Below are 12,752 nucleotides of genomic sequence, written 5' to 3' on the forward strand. Positions count from 1 at the left end.
GGAGGGCTGAAACGTGGCTGAGAGACCAAAGCAGGGAGAGGGGAGCTACTGCTGGAGGCCCTTGGGCCAGACACCATGTGGCTTCCTAGGAAAGGCACAGCAGAGGGGCTCAGGGTGGGCCAGAGAGGCAGGAGAAGGGCGAGGCTCCCTAGATGCCTGCAGTTTGAGCGCCTCGCCCTCTGTTGGAGCAGGGACCCCACTGCTCACCTGCATGTGACCTGTGCCGTCCAAACCTCTGGCCCAAGTCACTCTTGCTGTGTCCCACCTTCCAAATCACAGCTAGGCTACTTTGGGGCTTAATTTTTTTTTTCCATCACTGAAGCATTTCAACCAATTCCCAGCGGTATTTTCTTAATGACTCTGGGCAAATAGAGTTGCCATCCTACTCGGAGACTCCGTCTCAGAGATCCCGTGGAGGAAATTCTGTTTCAAGAAAGTGAGGATTTAATTAAATAAATACACATTTAATTTCCCATGTGTGGTCGCTTTCAAGAGACAATCAGTCATTTACTCGAAAGTGTGTGTTTCAGGCACTCATGGGGCACTTATTAACCTCCAAATGCCACCAGCTCAGCAGGGTCTGGCCTCAGAAAGATGTTTTCCTGTTAATGGATAACTCCGCAGCAGGGTCCCACCCTTTTGTGATGTCAAAGGGGTTCGGTGTGCTCTGCTTTCGTGTGCAGTAATGGAAGCGAATGGGGGTGGGGATGGAGACCGCTAATAACAAGGCCTCTGTGTTTCTCCACACAGCTGATACCTATGTGGTTGCCGATGATCCAGTCAAATACCAAGGTAAGTCATCCCTGGTGGACTGGAAGTCCAGTCCCCTCCAGAGAAGGGTCGTGACATTACCAGGGCTCACTGATGCTCCACTTACCACGGAGCAAGGTGAATTCACCCTGCTCTCGGCCGCCCAGTGCTGATAAAGTGGGAGACTGTGGGCCAGGTAAGGGCCGTGCAGGCCGAGGTGATAGCAGGGGCCATGCGCGTCCTGTTCACTCTCTATGAGGATGTGGGTGGAGGGGGGATCCCAGAGTCTGGACGAGGCTCAGTTCCTGACCAGAACACAGGCCTACCCTACCTTTAGAGGACACACATGGGATCTGGGCCCACGCGTGTTCATTGCTATCTCCTGGCCACTAAAATGGACTTTTTGTGGGGTGCCTGGCTGGCTCAGACAGACAATAGAGCGTATGACCCTTGATCTCGGGGTTGTGACTTCAAGCCCCATGTGGGGTGTAGAGATTACTTAAATGAACTGTAAAAAATAAAATGGACTTATGGGGCACCTGGGTGGCTTAGTCAGTTAAGTGTCTGACTTTGGCTCAGGTCATCATCTCACAGTTTGTGAGTTTGAGCCCCATGTCAGCTGTGCTGACAGCTCAGAGCCTGGAGCCTGTTCGGATTCTGTGTCTCCCTCTCTCACTGCCCCTCCCCTGCTTGCCCATGCTCTCTCTCTCTCTCTTTCAAAAATAAACATTAAAAAGGTTGGTTTTTTTTTTTTTAAATAAAATGGGCTTTAAAAAAATGCTTATTTATTCTTGAGAGAGTGCAAGTTGGGGGGGGGTACCAAGAGAGGAGGACAGAAGATGCGATGTGGGCTCTGCACTGACAGTGGAGAGCCCCATGCGAGACTTGAACTCACAAACTGTGAGATCATGACCTGAGTTGAAATCAGACATTCAACCAGCCGAGCCACGCAAATGCCCCTAAAATGGACTTTTTGTGACAAGAAGAATTCTATTAAGGAAGGATAACATTGAATGAATGATGGACTTGAGCTAGAAGGGCAAGGATCTGGCCCCATCCCTTGTTTTACATATGAGGAAACATAGGACTAGAAAGAAGGGTAACTGGGGGGGGGGGTGCAGTCAGGAAGGAAAAGACCCTGTCCCAGTGACTTTTCCGCTGCCAGACCCCACCTCGAGTGACACACTGTCATCACTTGGGCAAAACCTACTCCATGACTAGTAAAGTTACTTGACATTATGATGGCAGAGCTTAGCCACCTGCTCCACCGAAACCTGGGCTCCGTCTACGGCGTGAGGATTACAGGACAAGCAGGGGGCAGAAGATGGAAACCTTCTGCCTGAATTTCTTCTCAGAGTTGGGGAGGGATGTTGGCTGAAATAAGGGGGGGTGACCTCAAGGTACCCAGACACGGAGAGAGAAATGCAGCCATCTGCAATGACTGCAGGCGTGGTCTTGTTCGTGGTGTTGGTGCAGTTTGTGGCCACAGGTGGGGGCCCCGACACCGCCGAAGTCCTATCTCCCGCTAGCTTTTACTATGAAAACAGTCACTTGTACTTCCTCCTTGAGGCATTGGATTGCCCCTGCCCCTGCTTTGTGGAACTCTGAGGAGGCCCAGAGAGCTTTGGACCTAGCTTCTCTGTGTGAGCTAACACGAAAACAGAGAGACTGTAACCATGATTAAAATGTAATGAGCACATATTACGCGCCAACTTCCGTTCTAAACCCTCCGTTAACTCATTTATCCTTAACAAACAAACAAACAAACCCATGAGGTGTTACTATCCCCAGTTTGTCCATGAGAAAATCCAAACGCAGCCCGGAAAACCTTGTTCCCAGGGTTGTCCACAAAGGAGCTAGGATTTGAACCCAGGGAGCCGGCTGCAGAGCCCAGGCCCTTCGCCGCTGTCCCAGGCCCTCGTGGTGAATAAGCGCCCAGGGGTCAAGAATACGTGTCAGCTGTCAGTGCCCGTTGCAATGGATGAGTCAAGCTGGGACTGGCATTACTGGGATGGATCTGGGCCAGAGTGACTTTAGAATCATGCTGCCTGCCCACATCCCCTGCCCCGCACGCTGCCAAATTGGAGAGCTGGCCTTCCTGTTCAGGCCAGACAGCGCTTGAACCACGTAGGAGTTCTGCCTGCAGAAGATGCCCAAGCCGGCGCTCCCTGGGTTGACCGTGCCCACTTGGAGGAAAGAAACTAAACTTAGATGTCTTGCCCTTTCTTAACAGCACTTATCCGCCGGACTCCAGCTTCGCCTCCAGGCCATTCAGAACCACGTGAACCACCACAGCTTACGGACGCTGCCGGGCTCCGCCCAGAGCAGTGCCGGCCTGGTGGCCCTTCGCAAGTGGCTGCAGTGCACCCAGTTCAAAATGGCCCAGGTGGAGATCCAGTCCTCGGAAGCAGCCTCTCAATTTTATCCTCTATGAGTGGACTCCTCGGCTCTCAGTGTCAACACTCTGGTTTAGCAATAATGGGTTTCAAAACAAAACAATTGGATCCAAGCAGGTTGGGGAACATACTGGTACTGTCCATTCTCTTTCTAGTCTAGTAAAAGACGTGCAAAGGCCAGAGAGGGCCAACAATGAAGCTTTCTTGCTACACATATTTCTGATGACTCCTTGGGCTATCTGATTAAGTGTTTCCTTACATTATTTTTTAAAAAACCAAATCATTTTTCTTTAACTAACTTCTATTTTTTTTAAGAAAAAAAAATAGACTGGTGGGTACTCACAGAAAAGTTGTATAAGTCCCCCTGTTGCTATTTTTGATGATAGAGAATAAATAGGGTTTTTGAAACCTTTGTAGTGTTTTTTCTTAAAATCCACTCTTGGCAATGCAATAAAAAACCCGTCACCACAAGCCAGTGACACTTGACTGAAGCTTTTTGTCATTATCCTGGGAAAAGTGGCAGCTTGCAAGGACCATTACAAAGTGCACTTAGAAATTAGGTGGTTAACCTGTGCCAATTGTTTTTTTCTTTGTTTTATAATCTCATTTTCCAAAACTGTCCAGTAAGTTTTATTATTTTTAAAACTAATTTTTCAACTCATTCGTTCTAGGCTGTACTTTCTTGTAAGCTTTATGACAACCACTTAAGTTTTGTGAATAATAAATTTTATTCTTTTGTTAATACTTGTAATACAATTCAATTTAAAACTGTAGATCGCACACTGGACCAGACGACTCCCCACGCTGGCACAGAACACTGCACCTGAAGTTATGTTTCATAAAACAGAATTTTAATAGTGTAAGAACACCAAGATTTATCAGCACTCCTACTTAGCATTTGACTGTGCATTCACAAATGATCTTTCTCTTCTCTATCCCTGTAATGCACTGACGACAAGAAGACTTACTATACATTTAAGCTGTATATTGAAATGCTATTAAATGCATTTTTTATTATCTCTGTGAGCCTGGGGTTTTTTAAAATCAGTTTATACGTTTCTTGTAAACTTGGAAAACTCCTCTAACTTCCCTTAAAACTTAAGTACAACTATTGAGAGGAAAGGCTTTCTTTCGGGTCATTTTGGTAAGAGAAATACACAATTTACTTGAAGTCTGTTCTCCAGGAAGGACCTGAGGGCATGAGGCCATTTTATTTATTTATTTATTTATTTATTTATTTATTTATTTATTTTATGTTGGTTATTAGGAGGCCTCTCTTTTCTGCTGGGAAGTCCGATCTCTTCATGCTTCTCAGGGGGAAACAAGTCCTCAAATGTTTAAGTGTTTCACATGAGTTCTAGAAAGACAAGGTGGGAGAGCTTCGTCCCTATGAAAATTTGCAGGGAGCCACTGGGTTCCTAGATTAAGAACATAGCAATGATCATTCTTCATATTTTCCAAATAAGCTCTTCTGAAAGGCCATCCCCAGCTAGAAGGCTCCCCGTTGGGCTTGGTTATGCCTCTGTGAATGTTCCGTCTCGTATAGAAAGTTGTGCGTGTATTTCTCTCACTTGTAAACTGTGACAGCTTTGAGGTTATGTCCTATCTCTATCCCCAGGGTCCGGCACATAGTACGGGTTTAACTAATGTCTGTTGAACTGAATGGACTTGATTAAGCAACAGGTCTTTCTTGAGCCACCCAGTGGGCTCAGCAAGGGCTGAATTGTGACTTTTTTTTGAGCAGCAATTCCTGGAGCGGGTAACAGACACAGGCCAGAGCGGGAGGCCTTCGCTGCTTTCCCCGTGAGGGATTTAACTGACTTCCCCATCTCGGCTCAGCTGTAGCCCAACCCTTTGCTAGTCCTGAGCCCACCCTGCTGCAGACAGCTGGGATCTTAGCCGTCCCATCCTACCAACAAAGTCCAGAGTCCTCCACAGGCTCTTCTCCAGCTCCAGTTCTTTCAGTGGGCTCAGTGTCCCTTTGTATTTGCATTTCCTCCCTCCCCTCCCTCCAAGGGCCAGAGATGGGCCCTCAATTCAGCCCTCTTGACTGGGGCCCCATCTAAAGCTTCCTACTGTCCAGACATGTTTCCTTTACTCCAGGTCTGCCTCCTTGCCCCTGAGAACCGTGACCCACCTTCCTGCCAACCTGACCCAAATACTGTCCTTGGTGGGACCCTGCCTACGTCACTGGTTTAGAGAGACCAGTAAGCCTCTTCTCTGACCTACACTGCCCTCACCCCCATTCCCCAGTGTCCTCATCTTCTTTTTATAACCTTATGTTAGCCACTCACCCCCCTTCACCCCCGGGGTGAGTCCGACTCAGGTTCTTAGAAGAAAAAAGTGGAGAAAAGAGGGGACAGATGGGAGTTTAGCAGGACTGGCCCTAACAAGAGGAGAAGCCATTCACCTAGATCAGGGGTGGGCCCACTGCCTGTTTTTGTAAGGTTTTATCAGAACACAGTCACACCTGCCGTGTACATCGTGTCTATGATGCTTTTGTGCTACAAGGGCAGAGTTGAAGAGGTAGGACAGAGACATGCGGCCCTGAGAGCCTAAAACATTCACCATCTGGCCCTTTGCAGAGAAGTCTGCTGACCCCTGACCTAGCTGAAGGCCACTGAGAGAAACCGCGTTGAACCTTTGCATGGATGTAGCTTCCTGCCACCTCAGGGCTTTTGAAATGTCATTACTAATATTTCCTCATCTGTATGATGGGGGTAATGGCACATTCTAATTCGTAGGGTTGTTGAGGTGATACAAGGACGCAAGCAAAGAGAGCAGTGCCTGGCACGTGGTAAGCACTCAATACAAGTTATGGGTTATTCTTTTTGTCATGTTAAAGCCTAGGGAAGTAAAGCTGCTTGCCCAAGGTCACATGGCTAATAAGAGGCAAAGCTGGAACCTGACCACAGGCTGGCTAACGCCAAGGACTGGTCTCTCAATCACTGCCCATGTTGATTCCGGCTCTACCACCCCCCCAGCCCCCAGTGACAGTCTGGCAGCCACAGAAGAGAGAGTCCAACACACTTTTCCTGATCCAGATTTGGCCAGTGTTAACTATTGGCTTGGAGAGGGTCAAGGCATACAGTCAGTGTTCCTTCCCCCATGGAGTCCTACTGGCTTAGAGTGTGAACAGAACATTCTGAGATTCCCAAGGGTAGAATGAACCAAAATCTGCAAACGCATAGATCCCATGATTGTTTGCCATCGGCATGCCTCTTACTAGTTGGGTGACCTTGGACAAGATACTAAACCTCTGTGGACCTCTGTTTTTCCTTATCTATAAAATGGAGATATCTACCCATCTCCCAGGGGTGATGGAAAGCTCACATGGCACTTGGGAGATATGGACCACCAGGAAGACTGGGGACGCCTTCGCCTTGTGAAGACCACTCAAGGGAACAGCTCCCAGATGCAGAGTCACCTGGTTTTTCCTTCCGCTAGTCCCTCAGAAGCAAGACTTACAGTCCATGAGAGCCAAACGTGGTCATTAGCCAAGGGTGTCCAGTCTCCACCGTGTATCCTCCCTTTACAAGCGTGTCATTCTGCCTCTCACTGGGTGTTTTCAGCAAATCTCTTCCCAGAGAGTCTCATCTGAAGTCAAGCGGTTGTAGCAACTGTGCCGTTTGCTGCGACAGGCCAGCTAAGATTGGATAGGATGGGAGAAGATGGGTTACCACCAAGACTCTTCCCTGAGCTGGGGTCGAAGGGCCTCCGGTGATAATTTGGACAATGCAGATTGTTTCATATACTTCTTTAATACAATTAACATGCAAATATGTATATCGGGCGGGTTGAGTGTTTTGACAGTAATGGGAGTGGTTGGAACTCAATGGAATAGTACCAGGCCATGTTTTTATGAGAGTTGATCCCTCTGGGGACTGAAATGTTATGCATGAAAGGTTGGCCAGTTCATTCCACCAGCAGGAGCAACAAGCAGTAAGCCTCTTGAATAGGATCCAAGAGAAACCACAAGAGCCATCATTTATTGGGGATGTACTAGGTACTGAACACGTTACACATATTACCTTCTCTCCTCTTAGTGCACCCCCCACGCTATTATTCCCATTTTGCAGATGAGGCAGCTGAGGACCAGAGATTATATAATTTATCCAAGGTCATGCAGCCAGCTGTAATAACGTTAGGACTGGATGGAGTCTGACTCCCAAGTCAGACTCAGTAAATGTTCATTTCTCTTACCTTTTTCTACTTCTGGGCTTTTTTGATTAACATGTGCTAAGAGCATGGGATAGAGAAATCTAAGGGCTTCTTGGAGCAGCTCAATCTTGGTGTTTCTGTTTATTGATCATCCATCATAAATTTCCATCAAGCCAGCGTCGCATCTTCTGACAAGGGCATTTTCCCCTTTGCTTTGGGAATTCATTTATTTGGGGAAAAAATTATGCTCGCAAAATATATCATTTATAGTTTTCCACTTAATATAACAGTTTTATGGAAAAGGATAAAAATGTATGAATTTAAAAGCATGATGATGAACTCTTAGATTGGAGGCCTGTTGAGAGTTCTCGCAGCCCTACGGACACTGGCCCCAATTAACTATAATCATAGCTGCCATATATAAAGGCTTGCTACATGTCAGGCACTTTAGATACAGCATCTCATTTAGTCTCCACAACCATGATGGGAGGAAGGCACTTCTATCATCAACCCCATATCACAGATGAGGAAACTGAGGCACAGAGAGACCAAATACTTGTAGGAGTCACTCAGTAGAAGGTAGAACAAAATTTGAACCAGATCTGCCTGCCTCCTAAATCCCTGATTCTTTCTGATACATAATCTGATAGTCAATGATGTGTGGAGTCCTTTGCTACTCACCTGACCAACAAGGTAGAATAATGTAGGCCAAAAGTCACCACCTGGCAGACAACTGGTTGAACTTGGCCCATCCATCCCATGTTCTGTTTGATGAGCTTCAATTTGTCATTTCTCGTTTTGGTTTGAAACCTCTTTGATGGAGCACACGGGCTCCATTACTGACCTCTGACCTCTGCCTCCCAAGCAGGCCGACCCCAAAAGCCTCTCAGCAAAAGTCGTGTTGCATCTAGGTTGATGTACAGGGCCTGGCTTGCTTCACGCGTTTACCTGTCCCACCCTGCAGGAGTGTGCGTTCGCCACCCAGTTTAGCCTGACCTCACGTTTTATGGGCTCCCTCCGCAAGCCAGTGGCAAAGCAGGATTTGGGGCTGTTTTCTCAGCCCATAGTAGCCTTGCTCCCCCAGCATCATTCCTCGGCCCCCACCTTCATGGCCACTGGCTGGAGCTCCTGGCGCTCCCCACAGCCACCCATCCATCCATTTGACCTCATTTCAGGTTGGGGCTGGTCTGTCCAGTCTGCCACCATCCTGGTTTCTCCCACCTCAGAACACTGGAGGTCAGCGGGTGATGTCAGGCACCAGCTCTTCCCTGCAGGGTGCACAGGACGCTGGCAGAAGCCACGGATTTGGTTGAACAAAGAGCTGGCTTTTTAATTATGCAGCCCAGACAGGCCCCCACCAGCAGCCCAGTGGAGAGGGGAGCCTCCCGGGGGCTGGCTGGCAGACGCCCTGATTTCCGCTCCTTCAAGTGGCCACTTGGAAAAGAAAAGAACCAGCAAGTAATCAAGCATGAAGGACAGAAACACTCCAGGTGAGGACAATCAGGCCCCCGTTGAGCTGGGGGTGCGGGAGCGTGGGGGTGCTCTGCAGAGGGGGGGATCGGGCCAGTTCCAGACAGCAGGGTGTACCCAGAGCCCGCAGCTCAGACTGCTGAACGCTGGGCCGAGGGCTGGGGGAGTCAGGTGCACACAGGCCGGGAAGCCAGATCGGTTCAAGACTTTGCCGCAGACCTGTTCTCTGACCACGGGCAAGTCACTTGATCTTGCTAAGCCTTGGTTTCATCGGTAACAAAATGGAGGTGGTAATTCCTCTCTTCCAGTCTTTCTGTGAAGAGTAAACGTGATGATATCTGTCAGGTACTTAGCAGAGAGAGAGAGGATCATAAACAAGAATGACAGCTAGCCTTTAAGGAGCACTCATGACTCCTAGGTATGCCGGGCTCTGTGCTAAGCGCCCGACATTCATGCAGCCATTTATTCTTCAGACTGTAATGCCAGGTGACAGCTGGTGTTTTGCTGAAATGAAATCACAGCTTGCAATGGGAATTTGGTTCCAATTCTTCCAAGTGCGGGCGTTCCCACGCTGCGGTGCTCCATGTGGTGACTCAAGGCTCCACGTTCCTCTGTTTGAATGAGCAACTGGGAAATCCTCCTCCATATGGCTTGTTCTGTCATCATTTGGACTTCACATGGTATGAACACGTCTTTGTGTTTGTCATGGGAATAGTATTTTGAAAATAATAAACGGATATGTTCTTTCTTCTTCTCCAGGAAACCACAGTCCCCAGTCTAGCTTCAAGGATGGCATGAGCCAGGAGGAGGTTCAGATGTAGGGCAAGTTCTGCTCAGATCGGAGGAGGAAGCAGAGAGCCCAGCTCTTCTAGACCCTAGTGGATCGTTGACAAAAGAAAAAGGGAGACCAACGTAGGGCAGGGCTGAGAGGCCAGGCAGGCATGTCTGCATCCTCTCTCATGGGGGTGAGGAGGTTGTAAAAATACCCAGATGGATATGCACCCGGGAGCCCCACAACATTGTGGCATGCCATCCTCAGAAGTGCCTGTGGCCGTGGGCAGCCTCGGTGGGAAGGGGGTGGCTGCACACAGGAGTCTGCACCCCAGCCCCGGCAACCCTCTCCCAGCCTGCATGAGGGCGCAGATTCCAGGGTCCCCGCGGCTGGGGCTGAGAGCAGGAAGCTGGGCAGAGGCCACGGTCAGGAGAAGAGATTGCTGCAACCCAGACATTTGTATCTGGAGCCATGGGGGCAGACTGCTCACCCTCAGAGATTAGAAGGGCCCAGGCACAGCCCTGCTGTCACCTGAAGGGGAAGCAGCCCAGTCTGGCCCCAACACCTGCCAGGACCTCAACCACTCCATCTGAGCTTGGTTCCCTCTGCGCCAGAGACCCCAGGCACCTGCTCAGGGGTACACCTGGGTGCCTTCTAGAAGGGAGCAGGCCTGGGAAGACGGTCCACCCAAGAGACAGCCCAAAGAGACCCACTAAACAGGAAGAGGCCTGAACCCCATTGATTTTGCAAATCCAGGTTTTTCTGCCTCTCACACCCCCATCCACAATGAGGTGGAGACTCTCGAAACTTATGTGCAATAAAATGCTGTATTTTTTTCTCTATGTTGTGTGTATGGTGTTACACTCACAACCCACAGTTACTCAGTTAATTAATTCTACAAATATTTCTTGTGCCAGGCAATGTTTGAGGGGCTGGAGATTCGGCAATGAATAAGAAAACACCAGAGTGGGGTCCCTGTTCTCAGGCACCTTCTATTGTTTGTAAATGGTTTATTTATTTATCTTGAGAGAGAGAGAGAGAGAGAGAGACTCCCAAGCAGGCTCCACACTCAGTGCAGAGCCCAACGCGGCCCATGAGGTAATGACCTGAGCCGAAATCAAGCGTTAGATGCTTAACCGCCTGAGCCACCCAGGTACCCCAGGTAACTTCTATTCTCGTGGGAGGGAAAAGAGTAAATGCATGCATGTGTCAGCAAGGGTTCTTAGGGGTAAGAAGCGTTGTACTGAAATAAACTAAGGCAATAGAAGGGAGAATGACTAAGTGGCCTAAGAAAGCCACAAGGTGACCCCTGGGGAAAGAGTGACTGTCAGCACATCAGCTGGCACATAAGGAGCAGCAGGAAGGCCAGGGTGGCCAAGGGAGAGGAGGGGAACAGGAGGAGGGGTCGGGTTGGGGGTGAGGGAGAAACAAGGGGCAGGTCAGGAAGGGCCTCGTGAGCCAGGGGAAGGAGTGTGGCTTTTAGTATAATTGTAGAAGTCGTGGGCAGTTGTTTTTTTTATTTTATGTTTATTTATTTTGAGAAAAGGAGAGCAGGGGAGGGGCCGAGAGAGAGGCAGAGAATCCCAAGCAGGCTCCACACTGTCCGCGCAGAGTCAGATGTGGGGCTCAACCCCACAAGTCTGCAAGATGGTGACCTGAGCCAAAACCAGGAGTTGGACGCTTAACCAACTGAGCCACCCATGCGCCCCCATGGGCAGGTTTTTAATTCACGTATGATTTGACCTGTGTTTTCTAAAGATTCCCCCAGCTTTTGTGGGAGCTGATGGTGGGGACAACAGAGGTGGAAGCAGGAAGCCGAGGTTGGGATCTCACTGTAGTCCGGGCAGGGAGCGGCAGTGGCTTGGACCCGGGTAGGGGGAGCTGTGTTAAGTGGCTGGATCCCAGAGATGTGGAGGTGGGAGGTGGTAGGACTTGCTGATTTATCGGTCACTGGCCCAAGGCACAGGGGCATACAGCATGCCTGTCGGGGTTTGCACTGAGACACGGTGGTGGCCGAGGCCACGCGTGGAGCTGAGGAAGATGGCAGTGGAGGGGGATCTGGGAGTCCCGCTGGGCTGCGATGAGCCGCCTGTTCACAGCAAGTGAGCTGCTGGACAAACCCAAGTCTGGAGATGACAGGGACAGCTGGGGCTGGAGGCGCACACGTGGAATCAGGTGCCTATGAGGGGATTTGCCGCCCGGGGCCGGGACGAGCTTGCTGGGGGAGCGTGGGGGGGACACAGAAGGGAGATCACTCAAGGCAGTGTCCAGGCACAATGGGTGCCGAGGCCTGGCAGAGGGGAGGCAAGCTGGCCATGGCGCCCAGCTGGCTTCTTTTCTCATCCCCCACCGTGACGTTTGTCACCGTCGGGCTGTGAACACACATACGGGCTCTGAAAATCTCTGTGTGTATTCCCACGATCCAGGTATGCTTATTGCATTTGTTTTTTGAAGTTTGGCATAAAAATGAAACCGCAAGTCCTCATAAAGAACACGCGAGCCCCTGAGACTATATCCTGTTTCAAAAGTTAAGGGCAACCCTCCAGGCAGAAGTCAGTGGCACCGAAGCTAGCATCACCTGGAACTCCACAGGACAAGTGTCCAGGCACCAGATCTTCCTCCGCCCTGCTCCTTGAGGGCAGCTTCAGAACGACCTCCTACCCTTTGGACCCTTCCGTGTTCCTGGGCAGGGACTGTACTTCCCTGGGCTGGGCTCACTTCCAGGCCGCGAGCCCACGTGAGCAGAATATCTGCCAGCCTGTAAGGTCGCCATCAGAGCGCCCCTCTCTTTGCAGCCGGGCATTGCCCTTCTAGGAATCCCTTTTCGGAACGTTGTTATCCCTGTGTCAGAGTCTGGAAGGGAGGACGTTTGTTTTTAAATTAGGAGGTGTAGGGTGGGGATGGAAGGAGCAACACAGAAAAATTCCTAGTTGCTTCTAGTTTTTTTTCTTTTTAAATTTTTTAACTTTTTTAAAATTTATTTTTGAGAGAGAGAGAGAGCACAAATGGGGGAGGGGAGAGAGAGGGAGACACAGAATCTGAAGCAGGCTCCAGGCTCTGAGCTGTCAGCACAGATCCCAATGGCATGGCTCAAACCCATGAACCGTGAGATCATGACCTGAGCTGAAGTGGGACACTTCACTGACTGAGCCACCCAGGCACTTTTCTGCAAGTGCCATGTTTTAGGGAAACCTCCCAGTTTC

General features: G+C 49.7%; 1 protein-coding gene and 1 long non-coding RNA gene across 23 annotated transcripts in view; both read left to right on the forward strand.

Moving 5' to 3' along the window:
• The window catches only part of UNC79 (unc-79 homolog, NALCN channel complex subunit), a 266,052-nt gene extending 261,889 nt beyond the window's left edge, over positions 1-4,163 (forward strand). For 17 of the 22 annotated variants that reach the window (XM_045451926.1, XM_045451924.1, XM_045451927.1 and 14 more), the window contains 3 exons: positions 751-792; positions 2,984-3,136; positions 3,921-4,163. In XM_045451926.1, coding sequence (XP_045307882.1) covers positions 751-792; positions 2,984-3,136; positions 3,921-4,001 — 276 coding nt within the window. In that variant the 3' untranslated portion in view covers positions 4,002-4,163. Of the gene's footprint in view, positions 1-750; positions 793-2,983 lie in introns of all 22 variants that reach the window. The other 5 variants (XM_045451907.1, XM_045451921.1, XM_045451908.1 and 2 more) reach the window with 1 other exon arrangement.
• A 5,201-nt stretch (positions 4,164-9,364) lies between these two features.
• LOC123584239 lies at positions 9,365-10,391 on the forward strand. Its single transcript, XR_006705272.1, has 2 exons — positions 9,365-9,457; positions 9,537-10,391. It is a non-coding gene; the product is annotated as an uncharacterized LOC123584239 (long non-coding RNA).
• Positions 10,392-12,752: the final 2,361 nt, after the last annotated feature.

This window comes from Leopardus geoffroyi, chromosome B3, assembly GCF_018350155.1.
Source record: "Leopardus geoffroyi isolate Oge1 chromosome B3, O.geoffroyi_Oge1_pat1.0, whole genome shotgun sequence".
Lineage (NCBI taxonomy): Eukaryota > Metazoa > Chordata > Mammalia > Carnivora > Felidae > Leopardus > Leopardus geoffroyi.